This window comes from Arachis hypogaea, chromosome 3 (genome assembly GCF_003086295.3).
Source record: "Arachis hypogaea cultivar Tifrunner chromosome 3, arahy.Tifrunner.gnm2.J5K5, whole genome shotgun sequence".
In the NCBI taxonomy this organism is placed as follows: domain Eukaryota; kingdom Viridiplantae; phylum Streptophyta; class Magnoliopsida; order Fabales; family Fabaceae; genus Arachis; species Arachis hypogaea.
Window position 1 is genome coordinate 142,787,698 of NC_092038.1, and position 11,902 is coordinate 142,799,599.

The window sequence follows — 11,902 nt, forward strand, 5'->3', positions numbered from 1 at the left end:
TCATATCTATGGGTGTATTTACAGTTTCTGACACGGTGTATTGTGCAGCCTCTCTCGGTTGTTGATGACGAGCTTGTTCCGAAGGTTGGAATGACCTTTACCACCCTTGAAGATGCTGGAAAATTTTACAGGAACTACGCCAAGGCTGCAGGTTTCTCTACAAGAGTTCGGTGCACAAATAGGAAGGGAAACGAGATTAAAAATCAACTGATTACATGTAGCAGAGAGAAAAAATAGAAATCTAAAATATCTCCGACCGAGAAGACCAATCCTACAGCCAGTCTAAACTGTCCTGCAAGAATTTATATACACACATTGAAGGATGTCGGTGCTTGGATTATTTCAAAGGTTGTGCTCGATCATTCACACCCCTGCTGTCCAAGCAAAGCAGAGATGCTCAAACAGCACAGGGAACTAAGCATGTCCATTCGTCGTACAATAGAGAATAACGAGGAGGCCGGTATCAGACCAAGCAAAACCTACCAATCATTTGTTGCGGCTGCCGGGGGTCATCGCGAGTTAAATTCTATCGAAAAGGACGTGAAGAATTACATTACGAGGGAAGTGCGGAATGTTTCCGAACAAGAAGATGCAAAGGAATTCGGAAAATATTTGTTAAGAATGAAAGAGAAGAATCCGAATTTCTTTTTTGAGCTCCAACTCGAAGAGGATCAATCGATTAAGCTCGCTTTTTGGGCCGATGCAAGAAGCAGAGCCGCCTTTGAGTATTTCGGAGACGTCATTTCATTCGACACCACCTACAATACAAACAGGTAAACAAACTGCCCCTGTTTATGATGCTAAATTATTTTATTTTTACGAATCCGCATCAGAGGTGTATATTGGTTGTTTCATTGGGTGTATGCGAAGCATTTGTTAAGGTGTAACTAATGATTTTGCATTCTGGACCATGGTAATTTGTTTCAGGTATAATTTGGTCTGTGGTTCTTTTGTCGGGGTGAATCACCACGGTCAGTCAACACTTCTCGGATGCTCTTTGATGAAGAACGAAGAAATTGAATCATTCAAATGGTTATTTCAATGCTGGCTTCGTTGCATGGGAGGAAATGCTCCGAAAGGGTTTCTCACCGATCAGTGCGCATCAATGAAAAGGGCTTTAGAGGCCTGTATGCCAACGACAATTCACCGTTGGTGTATTTGGCACATCATGAAGAAGATTCCAAGCAAATTAAACGGGTACAAGGGACATGCCGATATCGAACAAGAAATGAGCCAAGTTGTTTGGAACTCTCACAGCAAAGACTCATTCGATAGGAATTGGAACGATTTTCTGCTGAATTTTGGTCTTGCGGACAACAAGTGGCTTTCAGGTAATGTATTTTTAAAATCTGCAGCAGAGGTGTAAATTGCATGTTCCTTCGGGTGTATTTAGAGTCTGTGTTTGGGTGTATTATGCAGATCTGTACGAAGACCGTCACATATGGGTTCCTATCTATCTGGATCACCACTTCTGGGCAGGGATGAGAAGCACACAAAGGAGCGAGAGCATGCATTCATTTTTTAACAAGTATATCACCCGGAACAGCTCGCTTATTCAGTTCGTCAAACAATACGATAATTGCCTCGGAAGCAGGGAGCAAGCAGAGAGAGAATTAGATGCTGCAGATTTTCATACGGTCATACCGTGTGCAACCAAATCCTTCATTGAAGCTCAGTTTCAAGATGCGTACACTCACGCAAAGTTTAGGGAAGTCCAAGCGCAATTCAGAGGAAAGGCGAATTGCATCACCAGATTAAAGAATTCTGCTCTAGGCTATTCAGTATACGAAGTCGGAGAACAAGTTTCTAGCTCAATATTCAACAAGTTCGTGGTTACTTACGACTCAGTTGCAGCCGAGGTAAAATGCGAATGCTTATTATTCGAGTCGAGAGGGATACTGTGCCGTCACGCACTAAGCGTGTTAAGCTTCGAACAAGCAAGCCAAGTGTCACCTAGATACATACTGGAACGATGGAGCAAGAAGGTAAAGAGGCGTCACACACACATCAAGAGCAGCCACGACGAGCCACTAATGGAGCCAAGAAGCAAGAGGTTCGACCAATTGGTTTTTCGTTCGCAAAATATTTGCGAATTTGCCTCCGAATCGGAGGAGCTGACTGCAATTCTGCACCGTGCGTACGATAACGTCATGGCCGAGATGGAAGCATTAAAAGCCAAAAGGAAGGGGACATCTTCTTTATCCCACGAAGACGCCAACTTGGAATCCGTTAACGAGCTTTAAAGCCCGCCAAGGATTCAAACAAGAGGACGTCCAAAAAACAGGCTAGGTTCAAAGCTGGAGAAACAGATCGCAAATGGCACAAAGAAGAAGAAGACGAAAGTTTTAAGCGAGGTAAAAGTAATGTTCTTTAAATTTGTGGCGATTGAGTTTATTTTTCTCGTTAATAGGTTAGCTAATGTGTGAGTGTTATATTCAGATAAACCTGTTTGATGCCGCATCAGCGGCACATTCAAATTCTAGCCAATATCAAGGACACGTTATGAATTATCAGTTCAGGGTACCAGCAGCAGGGGATAACTCTTTGGGTGTATAGTTTTATAGAATATGGGTGTAAAAGCACCGTTCTTTTGGGTGTATTTTTGTTCATTGACAATTTACATATAGACACATATATAGATTCATATAGAACAAAAGCTCTAAAAATTCGCAGGTTATGGGTGAATATTTGATTTGATGTTTTTCTTCATATTTTAGTAAATGTAATTCATACATTTTGAATACAGCACAGACAGTTTGGGTGTATATTTTATGCAATGTTGGGTGTATTATTAGCCCTGCGTTGGGTGTAACAGTTTATAATTTGTGTTTATATATGCCTTGGTTTTTTCCTTCATATTTTACCACCTGTAATACAGCTTTTGAATACATCACAGACAGTTTACCAACACAGATAGTTTAACTATGGGAAAAAATATACATGGAATAGAAGTTGTTGATAAATGGCAAATATTTACATCATTTGTTCAATTTACAAACTACCCAGCAGTTGGATTACGCAGTTTCTATATCAGCAGAATCAATCTGACAAAACGGACTCAATAATACAGAGGATGGCTTCGACAGCCTTATAGCACTACTCTCCCTAATTGCCCGATCTCTTTCTGTATTCATCTCACTGAATAGTATCCGGGAAGCATACTCCACTCTATAGTGGTCCACCTCCTCCTACAATTAAAAAGGATATTCTGTTTAAACAGCAATATTAATTCAGTAAAGTAATACAGAGTTATATAGTTCTAAAGACAGTTACCTGTGGCAAATTATCCCATTCATACTTCCCCTTTTTGAAGTTTTCCGGCTCAATTAACTCCATCCACTTCATAACATAGATAGCGCAGTCATAGCTGAAAACGAAGAAAATAAATTACAAATCTCATTTACGAAAGTTTAATGTTCAGACTCACAAATTTATACCTTGTTTTTTGGCCTGATATTTTAACATATGATGATTTAATTTTCTTCTCGTTCTCCCCTTTCTGCAGAGGTTCCCCGCCGGCATATGTTATCAATCTTGAAAATACATATCCCTTAAATAGCAAAACAAATCAGTAATACACCCGAATAAATGAACAAGATACACCCAACTGAATGGACAATATACACCCAACACAACTAACGAAATAGACCTAAATATTAAAGTAAAGAAGACAGAGGCAACTTACAGTGAATTTATTAACCTGCTTTCTCTCATCGCTTGGAGCTCTTTTGTATAGCAGGTCAAGTATATGACATTTCCGCTTTGTTGTATTTATTAGCCATAACCACCAATGTCCCATGTGGCAAACAGGAGCAAAAATCTGAAGGATTCCCACATTTCAACAGTGCGTTATTTTATTTGGCATATAAGTAAATAACCGTACTAACAAATTTAGAAAACGAAAACTTACATATGGATGGGAAGTTAATTTTTTTCTATCTATGAAGGGAATGAAACTCGGGTAGGCTTCCACCCTGAATTCCTTTTTCGTTTTCGGTGATACGAATTCCCCGTTTGGGTGATCCGAAAGTGCCATGCACTGCAAGAATTGCGAAACAAGAAATGAAATACTAAACTTACACCCAATGGAACGTAAAAAATACAACCAAATCAATACAGAAAATACACCCAAAGTTCGTAAAAGTAACACTTACCACAATATCGGGGGGGAGACAGTATATTTGTTCTTGAAACCTCTTTTCATTTTTCTGGTTGAGGATGAGGCAGATGGCAGATACAATCTAGAAATATATGCCGAAATCAATTTTACATTAATAAGCATTGCAATTGACTTTGGTGTAAAAACATTAATGTTATTCTAATATTATCTGAGATTCTATATCACTTTTTGCCTGGAGGGATACAAGGTGCATTCTCATCAAAATGTATTCTCCTTGGCCAATCAGAGTGCACATTTCCTCATACTCGTTAGTATTGCCATCTGCATCTTCCTTCAGTCTCGTCCCCCAGATGTAGCACTTTTGTTTCATATCATCCGTAATCTGATATAACCCCCCAGGAGTTCGAAACTTTGCAGAACTTTCTCCCCCAGTCTCCCTCTGAATTTGTGGACTTTTGTTCTTCCCCTTCGCCGCACTGCTTGCTATTTTTTGGACCAAATTGTCCAATTCTTCTATCAAATTTGCAGATTCAGGAGATTTTGCCCTTTCTGTCTCCTACGTTGACGCCCCCTCCTGGCTTGAATCAGTCAATCCAAGGCTGAATGATGGCACCCCTGGATCTGTTTTAGGAACATAGGATGCTGTCCGTGCCATCATCAACAGGGCAGCAGCGTCTTCTGCGTCTGGATGACTGCGTCATCATGTATAAGAATAAGAATAAGAATAAGAATATACGGATGATAAGCAAAGATTGATTTTAGTCTGATGAACTTACATTTTAGTTGGAGCTGGGGGAACCGTGGGTGTGGTCTCTTGAAGTTGTTTGGGGGTTTCAGGAGTGCTGCACAGTTACAAAAAATTAATCACGGCGTAAAAAAAACTAATCAGGAACAATATACACCCAAATTGTTAGCTAATATACACCCAAACTCTAAACAAATATACACTCAATACTATTTCTTACGTTTCTGTAGTCCCTTCAATCTGTAGCATAGGGGTTGGTTCAAAATCTGTCTCAGTGGTTGTTTGGGATGCTGGCACAAAAACCTGAATCGGGACTCTAAACAAGAAGAAAAGTGAAAGGTTAACAACGCCTTTGAAAATAATAAGGTTATAAGGTTGAAATATTATTAGAAAACTCACATTGCAAGCGCTTCCGACGGTGTCTGTTCCCTCACAACCATCATATTCGAATCAGACGGACTCAACCTAAAATACACCCAAAGAAATTCAAGAAATACACCCGAACAATTCAAAAAGAAGACACGCTTTGTTTTTTTGAGAACTTACATACTTGCAGTTTTTGCTTTTTTTTTCCTGCCTTTTTTTTCTTGAATAAAATAATAAATGGCTTTTTTTCTAAAAAAAATATATACAGAATTAGAAGTAGAAGGGTAATAGAAGAACAAAAGTAACGGTTATTTGAAAGAGAAATTACATGCTCTGTGACGGCTGGTTTACACTACTCTGTTCTGTGCGTCCTTGAGAGGAAGGAGCATCACTTCCCAAGTTCACAGCCGGTATTCTAAAACAGATTTGATGTTATTCAGACAAAATAAGATACATGTATAAAATACACTCAAATGAATGCACAAGATATAACCAACCGAATGGACAATATACACCCAACACAACAAACGAAATATCCCTTAATAAACAACATACACCCAACTTGATCAACACAATACACCGAAATGGTTCCACAAAATACACCCAAATCATGATAACAAGATTTTATTAAATAATAAAGCTTCTTACGTTTCAGACGACACATAGCGACCTTCTGTCGATCGCAGGTCAGCTTGGTTCTCCCTGCAAAACAAGAAACAATTATTAGCATACAAAACACACCAAAATATGAAATAGACAGCCTAGCAAGACATACCCCTCTGCAGCAGATTTATCAATATTTTGCCCTAGCCATTCATCTAGTTCGTCACTTGATATTTCATATGTCTCACTACATTCATAAAAGAAGACGTTAACAAAAATAATTACGATGATAGACGGTAATATAGCTTACGAGGTACTGTACCCGTCAAAGTATTGATCTTCTTTAGGAGGTGAATCCTCCACAACAACTTTTTTCTTTTTTGGTTGTGTTTTGGGTGGAAAAAAAAGAGTACCAATCAGAAATAAGAAATTAATTTTATCACAGAATAGTCGTCTAATCTAATTATATGCAAAGAAGTGCTTACTTTTTTGGTGTTGTTTTTGTTTTTTTCTTCTCCTTCTCCTTCTCTGCAGGTGATGATTCTTCGCTCCTATAAGTTAATAATAGACACTTCAGTTAATACACAAAATCTTTATAATGAAGCCAAAAGAAAGGAGTAATAATTTCAGGACATTACTCATCACTTGGTTCAGATTCAGATTCTGAATCAGAATCTGACTCCTCTTGCCTCTGCTTTCTTTTTCTGGAGTCCATTCTGGAAGGCAAACAATCATTATTTAGAACATACTAAAAATACACCCAAATGAATTCACAATATACACCCAACTAAATATACAATATACATCCAACGCAGCAAACGAACACACCCAGCTTAATAAACCACACACACCCAACGTGATCAACAAAATACACCCAACTCGAAAAAGAAATTACACCCAAGTATGGTACTTACTTTTTCCCCTTTTTGCTGGGGTGTTTTCTTCCTGAATCCTCTGAGTCTTCTTGAGTCTCAGACTCGGAGGTAGAAGTGTCAATGTCAGTAACTGTTTCTGTCTCCGAAGACGATGTTGGACTCGCCTTCCTTTTTTTGTTTTTTTTATTTCTTGTTTTTTTTTTCTTTTTTTTCTTTTTTTTTTCATTTTTTCTCTTGCTCTTGTCTCCGCCATCTTCACAATCCCCTGAAACATTAGATATTTTAGCTAGCAGCATTCAGGTAAATAAAATACAAGCAACATATTATGTTTACTTACCAAAATTTCCTCTCTTTCTGCAGTCATTCTTTCCACCAATTGCTCCTTAGTCCAGTTGGCAATCCAAGGCTTTGGTGATCTTTCAGCCCTCTTCTTGCCTTTGTTTTCAGAAAGATGAAAGTATATTATCATCAGGGCAAAGAGGCAGCCATCAATTGCCTTCTTCTTCTTCTCCTGGTAGTCTGTGATGCCCTTGATCAAGAAGGTCAAAACATGCCCCCCCCCAGTTTCTCTCCGATATGCCGTCCATCTTAAAAATTGGGGCCAGGTGCACGGGGGATATTTTGTTTATCGTCGTTGGCAAAAGGAACGCCATATGTATGTAGAGGATGAATATCCTCTTGAACATCAGGCGTTCCTCTTCGTTGCCAACGCCGATTTCCATCATTTCATCGGTAAGACTTTTGAGGGTCTTACCCTGGAATCTTCTATAAATTATTTTGTCATCATCAGAAATAGGGGTGCACATGGGTCGGGTGAAGCCGGGTTTGATGCGACCCAGACCCCGTCCGAAATATACACCGGGTCTATTTATTAGACCCGAACCCGATCCTAGACCCGATGAAACCAATACACTTTCGGGCCACAATTATACCGGGTAAAAACCGGGTGAAAACCGGGCCGTTAACATTATATTACGTTGATACCTTCTTGTAAGCTAGCATGTAAAAATATCTAAATTTTCAAGACTCCAACCATTAGTTAACATGGTAAAATTCACTTAGAAAAATATAACAAGAACCAACCCTTCTTCAAAATTAAAGCATAACCACAATCAATACTAAAGCATAACCACAATCAATACTAATATTGTCTAATAATACCAAATATTTAAATCAATACAAATAACACAATCTTATGTATTAGTCTAAAGTCTTATGCATTCTAAACATAAAACATTAACTTATAGTCTTATAATGACTAATAACACAATATTAAGGTTTACAATACTTAAATTCCACATAAAAATAGTCATGATCCATCACTAATAACACAAAATATTAATTGTGTATGATGACCGGGCCACCGGGCCGACTTCGGGTGACCCGAGCTATGGCCCGGACCCGACCCGAAATAATGACCGGGTCTATTTTTGAGACCCGTACCCGACCCTAAACCCGATGAAATCACACCAAATTAGTCCCTAAAGTGTTCGGGACCGGGCCGGGCCGGGTCATGTGCACCCCTAATAAGAAAGTTGCTTATACTCAACTTTCTCAGGAAACAGATTTCCTACAAAAAGGAAAACAACAAAGTATCAAAGTCGGTTCAAATACACCCAAGCATCAAACTTAAATACACCCAAGCATCAACTTAATATACACCTATAATTTTGAGCTAGTTACCTGTTGCATTGATGCCAAGCGCATCACCTATTATTTTTGGTGTTATTTGGAAAGAACCATATCCTGTCTTCAGTTTGTTCTCCCCAAGTTTGAAGTTGTTTGTCAGTTCCCTTAAGAGTTGGTGATCCACCCTGAGTGGTGGGATGTGCATCAACCCACCGAATCCGAGATCCCTCACAATTGCCTTCTTCTCCTCAGTCATGTTTCTGAACTTATCACTCAAGAGATGTGTGGCACACTTAAGGTCTTTTGTTTTGTTTCTTGCTGCCATTTTCTCTGAAACGAAAAATACACCCAAAGACATCAGTACGATACACTCATATATATGAGTCAGATACACCCATTGATAACAGTAAGATACACTCATAGATATGATTCAGATACACTCATTGATAACAGTGAGATACACCCATAAATATGATTAAGATAAATCCATTTATATCAGTCAGGTATCACTCAAACATGCTTCAATATCAAATTAATTGAGATCTCAGTAAGATACACGCATATATGAGTCAGATACACCCATTGATAACAGTAAGATACACCCATATGTAAGAATCAGATACACCCGTTGATAACAGTGAGATACTCCCATAGATATTATTCAGATACAGTATCCATATATATCAGTCAGATATCAGTCAAACATGCTTCAATATCAAGCCATATTACAAGTTCAAGCAGTATACACCCCCAATCTACGGAATAAACCCCCAAAAATCAACAACAATAGCAGGAGAACTTAGAACAAGAACGTAGAACGACGTAGAACTTAGAACAGTGTAACAAAGAAGCAAGAAGTAAACCCTAGAAGAACGACGTAGAAGAAAAGTAAAATATACAGGAATCTTAACGAACTTACGTTGAGTATTGTTGCTTTGCTTCAGATTCTTCACGGAGAGTTTGATGGTGTTTTGATGGAGGTTTCGAAGAACGATTTGTATGTTTTGAACTTTGATTTTCGCTCGAAAATGGAAGGGTTTCCTTGTTTTCGAAGCGTTTTGAGAAGTGGAAGAAGTGGAAGAAGTGGAAGAGTTTCCCATACGTAACGGTTGTAGTGTTGAGCGCGTGATTTTGACGCGCCATGTTGTCTCTCTTTATGCGCGTGGCTTCTATTTGGGCTGGGCCAACTTGTAAGCTTGTAAGCTTGTATGTGTAGCCCAGCCCTTAATTTTTTTATTTATGTTGAAAATTCTTTATTAGAGTTCGTTTCATTTTATTGATTAATAAATAAAGAAGTGGGTAACGCAAGTGTTGTTTATTTTGTTAATATACTGGTGCCGTGTAAGGGTGTAAGAAGAAATCGTTGCATCATTTGCCACTCTTCCCAAATTTCGGAACACACACTCTTCCCCGAACTTCAAAAAAAAACATGTCTTTCCAATCTCCACCACCACCATCACCGCTCCACCCGACCCAAAACCCGAACCAACAAAAAACCAAACCTGAAGGAGAAAAGAAGAGAGACTTCCTGACTCACCTCGAAACCTATCTCGCCAAACGCGACGGCGTCGACAAGCTACTCAAGATCTCACGCTACACCTCAAAACTCATCCTCTTCACTTCCTGGGCCAAGGCCCAACCCCAAGCCCATAACGGCCCATCTCTCTACAACCGCCTCAAGGCCTTCGAGTCCAGCGTCGGCATCAGCCGCAAGTCCCTCCGCCTCGGCAAATTCGTCCAAGACCTCAACGCGCTCCGTGCCCTACAAAAACCGCGCGTGAAATCCACCACCAGCTCCTCCGATCTCGACTTCTTCCTCTCCATCGTCGCCTACGGCGGCGAGGGAATCTACTACTTCGTCGAGCAGCTCGTCTGGCTATCCAAATCGGGACTCATCGATCCGAAACGGTCGCGTTCGTTTCAGAAAATCAGCGCGTGGTGCGAGTTCGTAGGGTACTTCGGTAGCGTGGCTTTGAAATTCAGGGATTTGAAGGTGATCGGAGAGGACGAAGAGTGCTTGAAATCGACCGTTGAAATTGCGAGTTTGAGAGGGGAATGTTGTGAGGTGGAAGAAGAGAGGTTGAGGAAGGTGAGGGAGAAGAAGACGATGAAGAAGCTTTCGATTCTTCAGGATTTGGCTGATTTGGTTATGGCTTTGGATGATATGATCGACGGCAAGGGACCGTTTTCGGGGCCGGTTTTCATGGCTTCCGCCGGGTTGTTGTCTGCTCTCATCAGCACTCACAAGAATTGGAAATCTTGTTAAACTTCGCCGGTTACATCAAGTTAGTTAGTTAGTTAGTTAGTTAGTTACTGCATAATCTGAATTTCAGTTTACTTGTCTAGAACTGTTGAGGAACTTGTGAATGCAGATTCAAACACGCTTGTAGCATGTAGCATGTGAAAATTCTACATCAATTCCGTAATAATTGTCGCTTTGAATACACTAAATTCAATGATGTACCAAATTTTTTCGAAGCTACAATTACTGCGAAACTGATGGAGTATTGCAGATGAGGATGATTGGCTTCTCTGCATTCATTTAGACAGGATGTAAAATTGCCTTTGTGCTTCTCTGTAGAATTAAATTTAGGAGGGTAGTGATTAGCTTATAATCAAAAGCTTCCACATTTTTTTGGCGGGTGGGTTTGGTATTGTGGACAAAGATGCCAATTAGTTTGATTGGCAGCTCATTTGAGCCGAACTTGGGAGTTTGGTATCACCGAAAAGGAATAAAATGTCCATACCTATAGACTATAGTCTTTGAATAATTGATAAGTGCTCCAAAATTTGGTAGTATAAATTGATTTAGGTGCACTTTGTTTATTTGTCCATTTTTTTATCTTCTTGTACTTGTTATGTAGTTACTAATGTCATGAAATTAATTTTCCCAAAAGTTTAAGCAAATAGAAGAAGACACATTTGCCTTATTCTGAAATACTTTGATTTTTTGGTTAACGTGGATCGAACTTTAGACTTTTAGGTCATAGAAGCTATGATACTATGCTATGAAATCATTTCTTCCCAAGACTTAAGCTGTTAAGAGGAGGTACATGAATAGTTATATCTCTAATAACTAACATTGTTCCAATTCTCTGTAGTGGTTTATTTTTGCAGGGTTTTTTGTGTGTGTGTCAATATTGATCAAACTACAATTTTCTCAGCCTTCATCAACTGGCATTAATGGTTTAGATTTTCAGAGAGGTTGGGTTAGTGTCAAATCTTGTATGGTTAGAGTCAGAGACACAGGGTATAGCTATAATTATATAGTAATCTTTTGTCTGCTGTTGGAGATGTATTGTGAAATGTTTCAGACTTGGTAAGGCACTTCTCTTGAATAGTTATGTGCTATGTTTTTGCCTAGTAAGTTTACTTTCTTTTCAAGTTCTTTCTTTTACCCATTATCTGCATGATTCAAGAAAAGAAAACTGGTTTGCTAGGTTGCATATAGTAGGATAAATACACTAACAGAAACATTGCTTCCTGCTATATATTTCTTTCATATTGATGTATATCTTGTGCATTTTTATGTAATTCAAATAACACTTCTGAAGTTTCAACACT

General features: G+C 39.1%; 1 protein-coding gene across 1 annotated transcript; it reads left to right on the forward strand.

Moving 5' to 3' along the window:
- Window positions 1–9,629: 9,629 nt before the first annotated feature.
- LOC112734896 (peroxisomal membrane protein 11A) lies at window positions 9,630–11,141 on the forward strand. Its single transcript, XM_025784421.3, has one exon. The coding sequence runs from the start codon at window positions 9,768–9,770 to the stop codon at window positions 10,602–10,604; it is 837 nt and encodes a 278-aa protein (XP_025640206.1). The 5' UTR covers window positions 9,630–9,767; the 3' UTR covers window positions 10,605–11,141.
- The last annotated feature ends 761 nt before the right edge of the window (window positions 11,142–11,902 follow it).

What these genes read in the sequence shown, in the direction of transcription:
- LOC112734896 (XM_025784421.3), top strand. Translation starts at nt 9,768, where the DNA reads ATGTCTTTCCAATCTCCACCACCACCATCACCGCTCCACCCGACCCAA.